This window comes from Ambystoma mexicanum, chromosome 3p, assembly GCF_040938575.1.
Source record: "Ambystoma mexicanum isolate Mex_15411 chromosome 3p, UKY_AmexF1_1, whole genome shotgun sequence".
Taxonomy (NCBI): domain Eukaryota; kingdom Metazoa; phylum Chordata; class Amphibia; order Caudata; family Ambystomatidae; genus Ambystoma; species Ambystoma mexicanum.
The window spans coordinates 310,042,388-310,061,687 of record NC_090925.1 but is presented as its reverse complement, the minus strand read 5'-3'; the positions used below and the strand labels follow the sequence as shown (position 1 = coordinate 310,061,687).

General features: G+C 47.0%; 1 protein-coding gene across 1 annotated transcript in view; it reads left to right on the top strand.

Moving 5' to 3' along the window:
• Positions 1-7,877: 7,877 nt before the first annotated feature.
• The window catches only part of TCEA2 (transcription elongation factor A2), a 991,119-nt gene continuing 979,696 nt past the window's right edge, over positions 7,878-19,300 (top strand). Inside the window, exon 1 of the mRNA XM_069650839.1 lies at positions 7,878-8,173. Coding sequence (XP_069506940.1) covers positions 8,102-8,173 — 72 coding nt within the window. The 5' untranslated portion in view covers positions 7,878-8,101. The remainder of the gene's footprint in view (positions 8,174-19,300) is intronic.

The window sequence follows — 19,300 nt, the reverse complement described above, 5'->3', positions numbered from 1 at the left end:
AGAACAAAGGGAAAGGGTTCCCAGCCAAACAGCACTCATTCGTACACTCCTACATTGCGCGCGTAATCTCCTATTTATGTTATCAGGAGTTGGGGGCGTGGCTTTGAGAGCCGCTAATCAAGAATCTGTAGCATCACTGGAAGCAGCATGTGAAAGGGTTGCAAGTAGCAGTGTTTCCTTTCTATAGATCTTTAGGAGAAATGGGAATATTTAATCTTAAGAGACTTCAGCTGGCTTTCTTTTCCCTATAGTGCCCATGGGTGTCACATCAGCTTCACCCCCATCGGACTTACTATGGGGTTCAGATATATCATAACGACAATAGGCTATTAAATGTGTTGGTATACCCTCAAAGTTCTTGAAGATACAGTGTCTCAACCCACGGGATTTCCTCAGCACCCTGGGTCCTAGCTCCTCCCAGCTGCTCCTCTCACAGTACACCACACCCAGGGTCGGGATCAGGAAGCTTCTGCCTTTCCCTGGCCACCTGGGAGGAGACACTAGGCAGGGATTTCATGAAGGATCCATAGGATTCGCCACACACCGTAGGATTCATCACAGTTTGTTATGTGAATGTGTAACTATAGGACAACGTCATGACCTACTATGTAAAGATCCCAAAAAGGGATGTGCTCTAAATATGAGCTGATGCAAAGATATGTCGAAAGGGGATGGTAGTTAAATAAATGTGTCCCCTGAGAGAGTGGGAATTATAGGAGATTGTATTTCTTTGTGTAGGTTTGACCAATCATGTGTGGGGGGATGATTTGTAATAAAATATGTGGAAGTGTTTTAAATGTTGCAAAATGTGTAACCTGTGTAAACTTGTGTGGTTCGAGGAGACTGGGGCTAGTTTCACTCCATAGCGTCATGTAGCTCCTCCCGGCCATGTGCACAATAAACTTGCTTTACAGACAAACGTGCACTCGCTTCTTAAGAGGTGGGCCTACTTTGGGCGAAAGTGACCAGAAGCCCATCCGCACAGGAGTGGGGCCAAAAGGTGGAGTTGCTGATAGCGTGGGCGGTGAGGAGAGGTGCTACGAAGGGAGCGGTTGGGGGGTGTTAGTGAAGTAGGGCCTGTGAATGTGTGGAGGTCAGCAAACATAAGACAACTTTCTATGGAGCAGAACTGCTTTCCTTGTATGAAGTAGCATCTCTCATGTCTAACCATGCCCATTTGCCCATATGTGTGGGGTCACACTCTGTACAATAGTAATTGTACCTTGCATGTCAACACATGTGGTTGAACCTTACCTGACAACATGTCCTATGTCCCCTACAGGCACTCGTGCATCACCAGAGGCATCCGAGGAGGAAGATGAACATTCAGGTCCATCAGGGAGCGCCACTACCAGGCCCTCAAGGTCTGCCACCAACACCCTGCAAAGGCCCACACAGGCCACAACAAGGAGTATGTCCCGGCGCAGAACGTTGCACCTGGGCTGGTCCAAGGCAAGGCCCACACCACAGGCAACCAGGGGCAGTGCAGGGAACACTGCACTCACACCCGAGGCCCTGACACCGAGGCCACACCTGAGGCGACAGATGAGTCACAGGGGGACACCAGCCGGTGCCATCACCTGCCGAAGGGCCACACTCCCCAGAGCCCTCCACGGCGCCAGCACGCCCCTGAGAGCTCTCCACGCCGCCAGCGCACAAGGACACCAGAGGTGGATGTTGATACTCCCACATATGGCTTCCCTGCATCCAGCCCTGTGCCAATGCAGAGCCCCTCACCCCCACAGCACACTTCTACACACAGCATGCTGTTGCAGAGGCTCGAGGACATGGAGCGCAGACAGCGGGAGATGGAGGAGATTGCCTGCAGGTGTGGGGGAACTGCCAATCATGGACAGCATCCAGGGGGCTAAATACAGGGTAGCAAACACGTTCACCCTTACACTCTGAGCCCAATGTGTCAGGAAAATGACAGAGGGCATCTCTGCACTGGCAGAGGCTATACACCAGAGCACAGAGGTGCAACGGCAGCAAAACCTGGGGAAAGGCTCTGTCCTATCCACATCAGACACCCATATAGCGGTCACAAGAGGACACCCTGCTGCGACAGTCAGAGCGACTTCTGCACCCAAAATCACCAGGAGCCGGGAGGGGGGGGAGAGGAGGCCACGGCTGTGAGACTCTGGGGCACTGATATCCTTGAATGGCCACGCTGGGGAGTTGGTGGTGGTAGGGGGTTTAGTGTGATGGGGAGTTGGTGTTGGGAATAGTACGATGGGGAGTTGGTGGTGGAACAGGGGGGATAGTGTGATGTGGAGATGGTGGTGGGAGGGGTGATAGTTGAGGCACTTCATTTCATAAAAACCATTAAAAGATCATCCAAGCGAGGACATTCCTGATTGTGCCATTGTCATGTTTATTGATTGGGGTGGTATCAAACAGTTGTGCATGGCTTGTGCCATGTGTAAGTGTGAAAAGAAATTGTCTCAGTCCCTGGGGTGCCATTCTCCCATCCCTCATCTCTGGCAATGCGTGCATTTGCCTCTGCCATGGGCATTGCATCCTCATCCTCTGGTGGTGGCATGTCCACATCAGGGGGAAGCAAAACATTTCTCTTCAGGCACATATTGTGCAACATTGCACCGACTAGCACAAGTTTTCCAACTTTCACTGAAGCGTACATCAGTGCTCCACTGGTACGGTCGATGCATCGGAAGCGTGGCTTCAGGATGCCGAATGTATGCTCGATGCAGACACAGTTCCTGCTGTGAGCGTGGTTGTAGGCAGTCTCTTGCAGTGTTTGTGGATCACGCACAGGGGTAATTAGCTAGGGCAGCTGTGGGTATCCAGAGTCACCTGATAGGGGAGCGGCACAGGTATTAGCGACGGTATAGGAGTGGACTTACACAATATCAGGTCAATCGACTACTTGTGCATGCAGATCGGCCGTCATTTCACGGCATGTGTCTTTTCATGCAGTGTCACTTGTGCTATACCTGGTTTGTGTTTCACATGCACCCTGTTCCCTTGCAGGATATGTTACGTAAGGTGTCTGTCAGTGACATGGCTGCCATGTGGCTGTGTATTTACACTGTGCATGGGGCATGATGGTGGGTTCCCTATGGACCCTCCCTGGGTGTTTGGTGGCAACAGGGGGGGCATTGTGGGCTGGCCGCACATGCATGCATGGCTGTGGCACTGGCAGGGATGTTGTTCTGTGTGGCAATTTGCCCATTTGTCTGCATTGATTTGGTGGGTGCATGTTGCATTGTGGTACATGTAGTCATGTTGGTGAATTGTGTTAATACTGTATGTTTACTACTGCTTCTCCATGTAGGCAAGTCTGACATGTGCATGCTCCCGGGTCTGTACTACGACTATGATGCGGGAGGTGGTTAAGTGTGGAATTTGCATTCACTTGTCATGTCATCCTGTGTGTGGTCATTTGCTACCCCCCATTTGGGCATGTGCCTCTCCATGTACTCCATGTATCCTGGCAGTGTGCTGTTCCGTAGGACCATGGATCGCGTGGGGAATCAGGGTAACGGGTACAACAGTGGGTGATGATGAGGTTGGGGTTGCAGTTCACCTGCACATTCAGGGAGTGGTAATGCTTGCAGTTTCCGTATACTGCGTTGTGGGCCTTGGAGTACCTGGGATACAGTCCAGCTCAGCTATCAAATTTGCCATTTGGGAAATGGCATAGAACTGTGCCTTCATGGCATGGACCTGGGCTGGGGTGGTAGGCAGTGAGATGTGGCATTGCACTTGCTGCAGGATGGTTTCAAGCACCTAGGCCAGCACTGCACAGAATGTGGGCTGTTCCATGCATCATGGCCACAGACTGCTGGAAGGTGCCAGTTCTGAGGAATTGCAGGACAGACACTAGCTTCAGCAGTGGGGGGCACAGCTGTCCGGATGTTGATCCTGCTCCCCATGTCGTCCTGTATTGTGGTGAGCAGCTCAGTTATGGTCCACCTGTTGAGGTGGTACATGGTGACCAGATGGCTGTCAGTGAGGATCCAAGGTGAGGGCCCGATCCTGGGGATCAGGGCACCCCTTGCTTGCGCGCTCCACCTCCTGCCCCCGCCCCCCTGTACTCCCTGCGCCCTGGCCTGGTTGTCCAGCCTTTCGACTTCCAAGCATAGCATGTGCAGCTACCTGTCCCAGCTCACAGTGGCTAGTGGCAATATGGTGTTAGAAACAGTGTTTGGGGTACAGATGTGTCTTATGTAGCCCTCTAGGGTAGATTGGGGTGACCGGTGTCTTCATTTCTTGCACCTGTGTTCATTTATTTACAGCTGGAGGTAACTGAGATGTGTTTTTTTGGCAGTGTTAGTGCCGGTTTTCAGCGCTAATAACACTGAACATGGACTTGTGATGAGGCTGTGTTTGCGCCGCGTGTGGCCGACTGTAATAGTGGCGGCTGTAATAGCACCCGATAATTTTACAGTCGCTGTATTTACGCCGGCTCATTGTCCGGCGGAGCGGTATTAGCTGTTCTGATTCAGTTACCGTCACTTTTAAGGGTTAACCCCGGACTTCTGATGAGGCCCAATGTCTTTTTACAATGCCCATACTTGCACATACTGATATAGAAATTTTGAAAATGTTACAGTGGTATTATTGACATCATTGACAAAGCCAGCATGAAAACCTCATCTAGGAGTGCCAATATTGGCATAACTAGGCACACCCAACATGATTGTGTTCTTGCAGTGGCTTCAGAGCAGCCAGTGGCACGGAAACTGCTCTCCTGAACACCTGTGATTATCTGCTCTCTAATCTTGACTCCAGCTCCCACTTTCCTCATCCTCCTGGAACTTTCCTCTGCTTTTGATATGGTTGGTCAATCAAGCCACCCTGATCAATCGACTCTGTGAGAACTTGGGCATCATGGATCAGGCCCTAGCGTGGCTGACTTCCTTCCTCCTGGACTGACCCTCCTAGGTCCAACTTGAGTCCTTTCTCGTCACCCCTCTCTTTCCAGATGCAGTGTCCCCATGGCTCTACCCTCTCACCCTGGCTCTTCAATGCCTTCAATGCCTATCTGGCCTCTCTGGCCCAACTGATTTCCACCTTCTCTACTAACTTTCAGTGTTATGCGGATGAGGGGTCCCTCAACATCCTCTCCTTCCTCACTCATTCTTTCTACCCGCGATTCAGGAATGGTGCACCTCCAACGATCTCTGCCTCAATGCCAGTAAGGCTGAGATCCTTCTCATTGGGACCCCTGCTTCCGCTTTCTCACTCTGGCCGCCCTCCTTGGGGCATCTACCCTCGCCTTCTTGTGAGGCAAAAAACCTTGGCGTCATCTTTGACTCCAATCTCTCTTTTTTGCCTCACATCATGGCCCTTGTCAAGAAGGCCTACTTCCAGCTGCACCTCCTCAGAGGTGTCATACCTTTTCCCACATTCCCCCAGAAGCTCACTGTCTCTAGAGCTCTGGTTCTCTCCAGGCTCGACTACTGCAACGGCCTCTTCTCTCCAGGCTCGACTACTGCAACGGTCCCTTTCTCAATCTGCTTAACTCTACTCTTCGCCCCTTGCAACTAATCCAGAACAGGACTGCAAGACTTATCCTAGGCCTCAAGCCCATGGACTGCATCTCTCCAGCCCTGAAATCTCTCCATTGGCTCCTGTGGCTGCAAGGATCAAGTTCAAGACCCTCTGCATTGTCCACAAGGCTTTTGGGGGCAGGGGTCTGCACTATATCCAACTCTCTCTGCCTAAATACCTTCCTTCTAGAGCCCTTGCTCAGCTACCTGTAACTCTCTGAGGGTCAGACGCTTCTCCAAGCAGAGAGTGGGGGTTAGATGTCTCTCCTATGCAGGTGATTCCCTCTGGAATGGCCACCCAGCCCCTCTCAGACTTGAGCCGGACCACCGGAAGATCCAGAAGCTGCTCAAGACCTTCCTTTTCTCCACTGCCTTCTCTCTCCTGCTTCCTTGCTAACCTACCTGTCTGCTGCCCTGACTGGTTGCTTGGTACCCTCAGAGCATCACTGGGTACCAGGCTCCTCCAGGACAAGTCATTCTTGCACTGCCTCTTGGCCTACCTCGCACTTAGGGGCTGTGACTGCAACTCCTACAGTTCACCTGGCTCCATGCACTTCCCAGAGCTGTGCTGCCCTGGCTGCATTTACTCAGAGCCTTGTTGCCCGACCGCATGTTCCCCCATCCTTCTCGCATGCACTTCCCCGTCTCCCTTCCCTCTGCAGTTTTCGTTGTCCGAAAGACACAAGGCCTAGTAGAATTGTTCATCTTGTCTTCCCTCTGTCTCCCCTCCCTGTCTTGTGGCGCCTAGAAACACTTGTGTACAGGCGCGTTATACATACCATATCAATAATGGCATATATTGGCATAGCCAGCATTAAAATGTATTTTTACTGTGGCAATATTGGTGTTACTAGGCACAGGCAACATGCGCGAGTTCTCACAGTGACAATATTGGCATATTGGTAAACCCAGCATGACAGCGTCTCCTTATGAAGGCAATAGCGTCCTGTTTAGGTAAAACTAGGATGACAATGTTACAGTGGGAGTAATGTCATTATTGGACACACCCAAACTTAGTATGTTCTTGCAGTAGTAACATTCACATGTACTAGGACAGTCAGCATATAATGGCAATATTGGTATTAGCAGACACTGCCAACATAAATGTGTTTTCACTGTGGAAATTCCTGCATATTGGCACACGCAGCATAATAGTGTCTTTTTACAGTGGCAATACTGAACTAAATTGCGGGCACAGGTATCATACAAATGCTTTGGGAAATGTTTTTGTGTACTTTTGGTGACCGGCATCTATAATATTTTGACATGTCGTACTCTACAGAACCGACTGTGAATTGCATGGCCTTTTACCCATATTTTAAAATAAAGTGCACAAGTTTATCGCATTACTTTTTTTTTTTTAACATGGAAAATAATTCTTGATTTATTCGGGACAAACCTCATTAGCCAGAAATCACAGGAGGTCTGGACTGTTTGAACCATAAAATGTCCTCTTTTACAGTTCTACCATGTTGAGGCGATTTTCATTTAGTATGAATTAATGTGGCAGGTACACATTTGCGTCAATCTGTACGATAAGGTGAGTTTTTAGCATGTACACTTTGTCCAGAATACATGCCAGCACATGTAAGCTTTTGCACAGAACTTGTCTGATAAATGTGATGCTTGGTACATATTTTTTTTGTAGTTAAGTCTGTCAATGTTAATTGGTGCCAGGTGGCAACCGTAGTACCAGCATAACTAGTCACGCGGTTAACGGCATTCTGTCAAATACAGCCTACCGCCAAACCCCAGCCCTTGAACTTTAAAACCCTTTAGATATTGACATTCTTCCGGGGAAAATGGTAGCTAGTTTGCAGTGTTTGCACTTTGTCCTCGGGAACAGCTGTTAAAGTCTGCGTTTAAGTTTTGTCAAAAATGATATCGTTTACATTTTGGTAAACAGGATTTGTTCAGTTTTCCTTTCTAAATAGCGTACAGCATAAAACAAGCGACAGTACATGTTACTTCATATAACACTTCACAAGGACTACTGCAAGAATCAAAGAAGGGAGGGGAGGAGTAAGGATTGTTTACTCTGTAGGGTGCGGCCGCAATAGGTACCTCAGGTTGCGCTTTGGCATCCTTTCCTCAGCATCCTGCTCAGCACTTGCTGGAATATTCGCAGATGTGGCTGCTTAAATGCACGATAGGATCATGGGAAGTGTATTCCGCTTGTCACGCGCCCTGCCACTCGCTACAGGTATGGCGAAGCCGACAGAACTACAACCCCCAGTATTAACTGCTGATAGTATAGACCGCGAGGCACTATTAGTAATGTAGTTACTGGATACCGTCCTAGAGGCAGGTAGAACGGTGAAAAGCGGTCCAATAAAACTACAAATCCCAACAGCAATTGGGGGTTGCGTCGACACATTCCAACCGACTGAGCAGTGTCTCCCGGACACAGCTGGGAGGGGTGTGTGTGGCAACGTCTAGTGGATTTAGAAAGAGGTTGGGAAGGGCAGTTTGGAGGCAAACGGTTCACAGCAGGGCGAAATCAGAGCGGCGGCTTACATTTAGCACTCCCGGCTCCACAGCGCAGCACCACTGTCACAGCGCTTCCCGCCCTTTCTGGCAGGACGATGATGGTGAAGGAGGACGAGGTGCTGCGCATCGCCAAGAAGCTGGATAAGATGGTGTCCAAGAAGAAGACGGTGAGTCCTGGCCGGTTCCCCAGCACCTCCCGTGCACAAGGGCCCGGCCTGGACCCGCTGTTGGAGGGCGGGGAACCATTAAGAAACGTTGTGCAGTCGTTCTTCCAGTGAAAGGAAAGCTCACAAGTCGCGGTAAAATCCTGTCCCGCGGTATTATCTGTTAGGTGTACACGTTACCGCACGACAATACCGAGATTGAATATACTCAGAAAGGCCGACATTTAAGCGTTTAGGTCCCGGCAATATGGGACCCTACCTACCCCGACAATATATAACCTTACTATAAAAATCCGACAGTATAGACAGGTGACCTTACCTAATGGAGCGAGGTAACTGCAGAGATATCCTCTATAAATGGATGACTGCATAGCCCTCCACTATAGGGACGCGCCGCGGTAGTATAGGTAACTGCAGAGACCTCCAGCTCCAGTAGGAGGGTGTGCGTTTGCAGAGACCCCCTACTAAAAGGGGTTGAGTTTGCAGAGACCTGTACTGTCTTAAATCTCTGAATTCCCCCCCAGGTTGGCTTAAGGGAAAACAGTTTAAGTCACTGTTCATAAATCATTGGTCCAGTGAAAACGGATCCTGCCGACGCTGGTCTCTTTCGTTCAAGGGGGATAACTGAAAAATGTACACTCACTTACTTTATCGATTTCAACCACGGCAAAAATGCTCATTAATAACATTTCGTAATCTGGCCACATTGGTTGTGTTGTGGTCAACAGTTTGCACAACCTGCTTGAATTTTTGAAGGAGGAACATGAAATGATACAGTTCGTGCTCCATGTTTCGGTCAGGGGAGGCAGTCTGAACATTACAAAACCTGGTTTCAGATCGGCAGTAATAGCCCTGTAGTCCCTTGTCTGCTATGAGCAGTTTATTCAATAATACTTCAAATGTATACAAAGACTGGTGATCTATACATGTAACATTGCGACCAAATATTTTGCCCTTTATAGAACTGTCTGTTTTAGAAGAGATTAGGTTAAATGTTACTTTGAAATTGAAGCAAATTCAGCACAGCAAACTAGTAAAACTGCTGCGCTTTATGTTGTAACCGCAATAAATACTTGCTGAAAAATAGGCCCATTTGTTGCAAATACTCATTGACCTCTGCCTGCCTGCCTTTAAAAACCAACAACTCATTAGCAAGTGTTAACTATTTGTTTTATAGTACGTTGTCACAGTAATAAACGAATTCAGTGGTCAGACGTACAACTCAAAATGTCAGGAGGATCAGTTTGAAGTCCAAAGCCAAGTGTAATTCCTGGTATGACTCTGACCTAGCTACACTTAAACGCAAGTGTAGGGCGGCTGAGAGAAAACAGAGGGCTGCCTGCTCTAAAGGCAATACTGTCTCGCTGTCCGCTCCAAGAAGAGAGGCCACATTCAAGCCCGTGTCTCCGCGGCATCTAACAACTTGGCCTAACTCTTTAAAATCTGCAAGGAGCTGGCCAACCCTGCTGCAGTCTCCACTCCTCCTCTCGCCTCCCAGGCTCTTTGCAATGCCCTTGCCACTCACTTTAATTCTAAAATCCAGGACATCTTGTCCACCCTCTCCTCAGCCCCGTCCTCTCCCCTCTCTGTCCCGGATTGCTGACCTTCCCTCAGCCAACCCCCCCCCCCCCCCTCTTTCTCCTCCTTTCCTCTTTTCTCCCCGGATGAGGTTGCTAGACAAGTCCGATCTATGAAGACCTCATCCAAACTGGTCCATCCCTGTTCCTCTAAAACCATTAAGGACCACATCAATACCCTTGCGCCTGCCCTGGCCAATTTCTGTAACCATTCTTTTGCCTCTGGTTCTTTACCCTCCCCTCTGAAAAACTCCCTTCATCCTCTCCTCAAGAAACCCACAGCTGATCCCTCTTGTCTGGCTAACTCGCCCAAATTCCATTACTCCCTTTTTGGGGAAGCTCCTGGAAAAGCTGGCCATCTCCCAGCTGAACCTTATTTCTGTCGCTGTTGGCTCTCTCCATTACCACCAATCTGGATTGAGAGCTGGCAGAAGTACGGAAACTGCTCTCCTGAACATCTGTGAAGACCTGCTCTCCATCCTCATCCTACTTGACCTCTCCTCTGCTTTCGACACAGTCAACCATACCATCCTGCTCAATCATGTCTGTGACAACCTGGGTATTGCCGATCGGGCTCTGGCCTGGCTGACCTTTCCTTTCTGATCGACCTTCCCAGGTACAACTTGCGTCCTTTCTATTCTCTATCTCCCTCTCCTGGTGTACCTAGGGGTCTAACCCTGGCTTTTCAACCAATACCTGGCAGCTCTCGCCTACTGCATTTCCATCTTCTGCTCAAACTTCCAGTGCTATGCCGATGACACCCAACTCATTTTTAGTCTTCCTTCAGCCACCTCCTCTCCTTCCCTCATCTCTGATTGCCTAATTGCCATTCAAAATTGGTGTGCCGCCAACGATCTGTCTAAATGCCAACAAGACAGAGGTCCTCTTCATTGGTACACCTTCACCATCTTTTCCCCTCACTCTCTGGCCGGACTCCCTTGGCCCTTCTACCCTTACCTGCGAGGCTAAGAATCTTGGGGTAATCTTTGACTCCACACTTTCCTTCTCCGCACGCATCTCTGACATCTCTAAAAAGTTAAACTTCTTACTGCACCTCCTTAGAGGTACTCTGCCTTTCCTCTCCATCCCTCAGAAGCTCACTGTCTCCCAAGCTCTGGTTCTCTCTAGGTTGGACTACTGTAACGGCCTCTTTCTAAGTCTAGAAAAAATGAAATAAACTCCAGGACTCTGCGCCATTAGATGTTAAGTATATCTTTAATACTTTTCAAAAAAACCAAAAACTGGTGTAAATGGAAAAAGCCCTTTTCTCGATTACACGTGTTTCGGCTCGCTGAGCCTTTATCAAATCAGGGCTATGAATAAGCACAAAACCAAGCAATTCAAATCTAAAACGTAAACAAAATTACGATCAAAAGAACATTATTTTAAGTATATTTTCCACATGTAACAAAACCATTGTAACATTGGTAGTAAAAGACAGATACCGGATTTGTAAAGGGGAGGATTGAATGGGTTGAGAAAACAATAAAATAACAAACACGGGAGAAATATAACAGAATTTTTGTTAGTCAAATGAGAAATGTTACATGCCTAATTAGATCTATAATTGAATACATATTTATATCTCTTAAATCGGAGGGGTCTCTTACCCGAAAATGTTTTCAACGGATTGATCCGTAAGTTATTTATTTGCAAAGCTTGTAAATGGGTCTGAATCCAAGTTCCTACAAGTAAAAGCATTACGTTAACCCACAGTCCATGTCAAAATTGGCCTTATGCCAATAACACATAATTTTCTCATCTTGGCAAGTGATATCCTTAAATAACTACAATATTTATTCACTCCAAGTGTACCTGCCTCCAATCTCCGCCCTCTACAACTAATCCAGAACAGGACTGCAAGACTTGTCCTTAGACTTAAGCCCTGGGATCGTATCTGTCCAGCTCTGAAATCCCTTCATTGGCTCCCAGTGGATGCAAGGATTATGTTTAAAACCCTCTGCATTGTCCACAGGGCTTTCTGGGGCCTGGGTCAATAATACCTTTAACTATCCCTCCGCAAATACCTCCCTTCTCGAGGCCTTCGCTCCTCTACTTCTAACTCCCTCAGGGTCAGTCATTTTTCAAAGAAACGAGCTGGGGGCAGCTGGGGCGTCCCTTTGGAACAGACTCCGGCCGCCCTGAAACTTGAGGAGCACCATCTCCGGTTCCGGAAGCACCTCAAGACCTTCCTCCTCGCTTCCACCTTTGCCCCTCTTCTCCCCTGCTGATCTGTTTTCCTCTCTCTGCACCGTGTACCTGGACACCCTCTGTCCTTCGGGCCCAGGTACCTGTTCACCCTGCCTACCTCCAGCACTGCCTCAAGGCCACACCTTGCACTGGGATTCTGTATCTGTAGCCATACAGTCCCCCACTCACTGCACTTATCAGATATACCCTATCAAACTAATCCTGCACGTGCCACTTGCTGGCTGCACTACCACTTTTCACTGCCTTTATTTAATGCACTTATTATTTATTCTGTTCTCTCTTTTGTTCCGCACTTTCCACTTCTCCACCTTCCACACTTCCCCCTTTTTCCCTTTTTCATGCACCTGCGCGTTCTTAATGTCACGGGGCCTAGTAAGATCGTTTCTTTATTTTGTTCTCCCTTGTTCCCCTCCCTTCGCTTGGTCGCACTTGCTCTCACTTGTGTATGAGCGCGATATAAATAAAATATATCCTAATATGGTATGGCCATAACTATTGGTTCAAGATGGTAACCTGATTTATCATATTGAAAGTCGCCCTCACATGTGGGTTCTCACAATGGTCTGCAAAACATTTGGGAGATTTGCCTTTGAGTGGCAAAATGTACTTGAGTTGTGACCTAGAATGATCAGAATCAATATGTGAATCCTGATGGTTTTGAAAGTCTTTTTGTTTTCTAGAGCTCCATAAAATGCTGAAACGTACTGTGCTGGAAATCGCGTTTTAGTAAGTGTTGGTGATTTTGAGACTGCCCTTTAACCTTGCACAGTGCTTCAGATAAGATTTTGAGGTGGGAGTATTTTATCCCTAGTTTTAAACTTTGACAGTAAATGGGATTTCAAGAGAGTAAACATGTTCTTCTTTGCAAGATAGTAAAAAGTATGTGACATCCAGCCGATGTTTTCAAAAACTATCTGGAAATCCTTACCATGCGGCAGCTTTCTGTGTCGTGACAGAAAAGCAGGTTTCTTTGGCAATTAAAAGATAAAGCAAATGGTGCAGTGGCACAAACACCCTCTCACAAATGGAGCAAAAGAACACTAACACTGAGTTACTCTTGCATATAAAGAAAAAACACAATATCAGTATAAACTTTTGTGCTTCGCTCACACAGAGCAGGTCAGCTTGAGTGGGAACAGTGTAGGTGTCGCTCATACAAAAAGAAAAGTCGAATCGGGGCAACCTCTATGCAAGCTTTATTTATGTAGAGTAGGTGGTGATCCGTGGAAGGTGTAGCAAAGGTGGAAGATTCCCACACACAGAACAGATCAGGAATGTGTCTGCAGTAGAAGTTCCTCTGATGCACATAGCCTTGGCAGTGCACACTCCACTCCTTATAGAAAAGGTAATCCATGCATCTCAATAGGTAATGCTTTCCGCACATAAAACGGGTATATTTGTGAGTCTCAGCAATGCAAGATTACCTCACTTGGAACAGATACACTGTGGTTCATAACAGTAGAAGTTCCACTTGCATATAGAAAAGTACATGGGATGGAGCAGTGCAAGCACCCCCACACTGAAGATGTTAATTAAGGGCCACAGCACTGCAAGCTACATTTATAGAAATGGGACATCGCAGGCCTCAGGAGTCCACATTACTGTCACAAAGAACATGCCCCGCGTGTGCATCACTGTTACAGCAGTGGGAGAGCCATCCACATACAACAGGAACAGTTAATTGCCTCAGCACTGCAAGATTCTCAAAGATGGAACTCATATAACATTGATAGCAACTATTCAAAATACGCAGGCTAACTCGAATCAGAAAAGCTTTGGATAGTAGGTATTCAGGCTTCCATAATTCTAAGGAATTCAGCCTTAGAAAAACAAATTTCTATACCAATCCCTAGCTACTCTACAGCTAGTTTACTTCCTAAAACATGTTGCAGAAGAGGATGTTCAATGTATGTTTTATTGGGTAGAATGGATTCTTCTCAAAAGCAAGTTACATGAAACTCAACAGATGGTACATAACAGCATTACAATCTGCATAGTCAATGCAGTTGTAAAAATGAATAATCAAGAACTAACAAGCTCAACAAGTATTCAACAAAGAAGACAATTGATAAAGAAAGAAAAAAGGAGACAATAATAATAAAAAAAAGTCAAGTGCACAGTAATTAATATTGGTTACATAATGGAAACATTAGCCATAAGTATCTAGGCATGATCCCCATATATCTGTACATTTATCAGTGTCTCTTGTTTTTTGCAAGCTCAACGTGCCCCTTGTCTGACTGCGCTTCCTGCATTGATCACACTCCCGAAGGTGTCTCTTGAAAATACATTCTGGAGTCCAATATTTTCTAAAGAGGAGTTTAGTCTGATACGCTCTTAAACCCCAGTCCATGCTGACCAAACTAACATTGTTACAGCATCTCTGCCAGCTTCCCAAATCAATTGACTTCAACTAGCTCTTCAGCCCAGATATTGGCTATCTCGGGGTCTCCTCTCTGGTTGGATAACAGTATTCCATACATTGTGGCGGCTGGGTGTAGTGCATGGTTGCAAAGCTCCAATGCCGACCATGCAGCATTCTGTAACGCTGATAGCGTGGGATCCATTTTGAAGCAATGATTCCCCTCAATTGCCTGTAGTCTGCGTAGGTGCAGTCACTGAAGTCAAAATTACAGCAGAGACGTGCGTAGGGGATCCATTACCCATCGTCAATATATCTGGTTCTTCCCAGGAACCATGATAGCTAGAAGAGTACTTTATCTTGGGAGATTAATGCCAGATTTAGTCAAATCGGTGCATCTTGGAACAGGAACGGATCGCTTCCTATTCTACCTGACATGCAGCGCCAGCATTCTCGCAGGACGGCTGTCAGTGGGTTCTGTAGTCGAGATGGTCTCGTCACTGTGTCAAGGCCTTGGGTGCCAGGTGAGAGACACTATTACACTCTGCCACAGTGTCATCCAGTAGATCTTGCTCAGATCCTACAATCCGACACAGATGTCTAGCAGTAAACGCAAGATGATGGTTGTTTAAGTTGAAGCTGCATTTTCCATAAAGCTAGCCTTTGTGGCTTGCCATCGTGTCTAGTTCTTTGAAAATATTTCTGGGCGTCTTAATGGGGAGCATCGAGAGGATATAGTTTATTCTTGGCGCCATGTTCGTTTTGATGCAGTTAATTTTGCCCAACAGCGATAGTTTCAGAAGGGTTTAACATCCTTTCATCGCCTGTAATTGCAACGCCTGGCTTTTAAAGGTGTACAGAATTACGAAAATGCTGGGGTGGGAAGGGCAAATAAGGGTTTGGGGAGGTAGGGAATAGGTAAAAATTGGTGGGTGATGGGTTTAGAGGGGATATCGCCTCCCAACCATCCCCCCCAAAAAACCGATGCCCATTTTCGTAATTCTGAACACGGTTAAAAGCCAGGCGTTGTAATTACTGGCGATGGAAAAAACATAGAACCTTCAGAAGTGCCCACCTGTCAGGTTTAAGTTTGGATATTATTGAGTCGAAATTCATCTTTGGCAGTCTCATCACCTCTGAGCCAATCCAGATTCCCAGGTATTTCATTTTCTCCGGATACCAAGTAAAGTTAAATTGGTTACATGTGTGCTTGATACATGTGGTGTTAATCGGAAGAATCTCAGATTTGGTCCAGTTCACCTTGTAACCAGATATTTCAGAGAAGCGTGGGATATTGTCCATTATATGTGAAACGCCAGAGCTAGGTTCACGTAGGAACATAGCCATAGTCAATGTTAATATAATGCAGGGCAAAAGTCACTCAATACTATTGAATACTAATTTATCCATTTCCGTTTTAACAAATATTAAAGATGCCCCTACAGTGCGCTTCATGTGAACAAGTCCTTTACTCGCCGGCCTTCGGAAGAAGGCCAAGGAAAAAGGCCGCTAACGGAGCTGACCGAGCGTGCTGTGCTGCAGGCTGCGCCAGGTCTCCATGAGCCCTGCCTCACTCATCCACTCGCTCCTGCTGCATACCCGTCTCTACTCAAGACTAATTGCTACCTGTACCAACCATTACAAGGTGAGATTGGCTTAGCACGCAAGACTCGTTACGTCTGTGCCCCCCATGTTGGTTTGCACCCATGAGGCTTGCCCAAAGACTTCATTATCCAGAACTGCCTCCTGTACTATTGAAGCACTGCTCCAGCCCACTGGTAGTTGAGTGCATACCTTAGAGTAACTGTGCCCCTCTTAACGTTGTATGCAGACACATAACTGTACCCCACCCTCTCCCAAGTCTACCCCCCTGTGGATGCCCTGCAGCTTACCTCCATGCTTTCTCATTGTGCTCAGACACATATCCACGTCTCGTGCCGTCATATCGATCCTATTATCTGCCACTGTTGGATAGTCGAATCTAGGCATTGTAATTTTGTCTGAACTGCTACCTACCTTGTCCTGCCATCACCTAGCCATTTGAGGCCATTGCTGGATAGTCGAATCTAGATATTGCAACTTTTGATCATACGGCTACTTACCTCAGTGCCACTGCCCAATACTGCTACACAACCTCGTTGCCATCTCCTGTTGCACACACTTACTCATTGCCTATGACCACTGCGCCTCTATGCAACCTAGTCACTGCCTATGCTGATCTATGCCCATAGTGTAACTAAGTCATTGCCTATGCCGATCGTGCCTCTATGCAACTCAGTCACTGCCTAGGCTCATCCATACACACTGTGCCGCTGTTTACTGGAATTTAGTTCCACATCATGAGTAGCACACCTTGCAGCATGCTTTTGTACTCACTTCTAATTATCCTCCTCCATAGAGAAGACAGTAGCTTCCCCACAGTGCTCATGAGACCCCTAAATATTTCTACCATAACTATCCTCTCTACTGACACCAACATGGAACACCTGGATCTGAGTCCCTCAACCGAGTTTCCCAGCAAGCCATGTACTCTACTCCGCAGAAATTCCAGCCTTAGAGCTAGACTCTCGAAACTCCACGAGCCTCTGACGAGAACCCTACCTCCTATTAATAAAAGATATAACACCCAGAAGGCCAACATATAGTCTATCTCAATAATAGGAGACTTCCTCCTACCCATACCAAAACTGAAACGCCTCACCCGACAGCCCCCCCTCAAAGGGGGATTAATAAATGCCAGATCCCTGACCGCACATGCCGCAGATATCTGCGATTTGATAGTCCTCGATAACCTAGACTTCTTCACTATCACACAGTCTTGGCTGCACGATGCAGCAGGACCCCTAGTCTCCTTAGCTATCCCAGAAGACTTTCCTATACTCGGGCAAGACAGAACCAATATGCGCGGTGGTGGTATTGCTATCATCGCAATGGCTAGTCTAGGTATGAGAATTTCACCCACAATAGCAGCTGATTCATGCGAATCGCTTACTATTAAACTACGTCTAGCTAGCTCCCAAACTTTAACTATCCACCTCATCTACAGACCACCTGGTCCCCTAAGGACATTCAAAGAGGTTCTCCACAACTTACTCTCCAACAACCTTTTAAAACCTCCTCCCAACTACTCATCCTTGGGGACCTCAATTTAGGCTTCAGTAACCCCTCAGACAAAAATGCCACCATCATCGCCAATTCCCTCTCCCATCTAGGCATGATGTAAAAAACTCTAGAACCCACTCACAATAAAGGAAGAATCCTCGATTGGATAATAGACTACAACTGTACTGCCATTATCCCTCAACCTTGGACAGACCATTTCTTCCCGTCATTCGAATTATTTACCTCTAGACCACCTCCACCAGCTTCCTTCATGGCCCCACCCTGCCTAACAAGAAATAAAAAGAGCATCACCAGAGATAAAGTGATCCCGGCCATTCTACCTACACTTGATGGATTAGAGGATCATTTAGACCCAGAAACATTAGTCAATGAGTACAACAAAATTATGTTAACCACCCTTGACAACATCGCACCTCTGAAACTTAGACAAAGTAAACCTAAATCTCACCTAAACAAATGGTTTATCCCTGAACTAAAGGATCTGCGACTACTTAAGAGGAGTTGCGAAACAGCATGGAGGCCTACCCCTTCTGCAGATCACAAAATGAAACTTACAGAAATCTCCGCCCAATATAAAAAAGAAATCCATTTGGCCAAATAGAACTCTTTCAATAAGCGCATTTCCAATGCCAACTCAAGCATGAGGGAACTGTTCACCATCCTTAAGGAACTAGGGTCCCCCATCCCAGATATATGCACCAAAGACAAAACTTGGTGCTCCGACATTCAGCAAGCCTTATCAAATAAAATGTCCTTACTCCAAACTAAAATAGCCAAAAAGAAAGCTACCCTTACACAACCTAAGACCAACAGCTCCATTATAGACCCTGTCCCAAAGCTTCAGGACGCAGCTATACGGTTCATGTTTACCAAAACCTCTATTCTTGAGGTGGAGAAAGTTCTCCTCTCTCTCAAGCCATCAAACTGCCAGGGTGATTCCTGCCCTGCCCAGCTCATAAAAGATGCTGCCAGGGATCTCTCCCTGTTTATTGCCAAACTTGTCAATTCCTCATTCACGTACGGCACGGTGCCCACCAATCTAAAACAACCCTGGGTACTACCGTTACTCAAAAAGCAAACGCTAGACCCTCTTATACCTACGAACTACCGCCCCATTACGACAGTCCCCTTCCTACTTAAAATCTTGGATAAGATTGCCTACAATCAAATCCAAAGTTTTCTGGAACAACAAACTCTTAGGAGAGCGCCAATCAGGATTCCGGCCTCAACGTGGCACATAGACTGCCCTCATTGACCTAAAGGCACAAATAGATGAACTAAGAGTTAAAGGAAAAATGGCTCTCCTCTTGTTGCTGGACCTCTCGGCGGCATTCGACCTCGTGGACCATGGGGTACTTTGTAGCCACTTAGACTCTGCTGCACATTTCTCTAGAGAGGCCTTAACATGGATTGAATCTTTTCTTAGTGACAGGACCATGAGGGTGTTCTCCCCAACGGCAGCGGCTGACCCAATCCCTATCCGGTGCGGAGTTCCTTAGGACTCGTGTGTCTCCCCGACTCTCTACAACATATTCACTAAGCCCCTTTTTGATGATCTGGACCATCTTGGTATCACCTACACTAACTATGCAGATGATGCCCAGATTCTCCTCCCACTATCTGGGGATTACAACAAGGATTTGACCTTGGTGAATATGGTGTACATCATCAGGTCAACCCACGGTCTATGCCTGAACGATGACAAAACAGAGTTGATCATCCTAGGGACACATTCTAACATTAAAAAACTCAGCCAGGACTATACCTCATTTGAAATTTATGGGAATATCAAGGTATCTAAAGACGTGAAGACACTTGGCTTCTATCTGGATGCCACCCTCTCTTTCGACAAGCAGG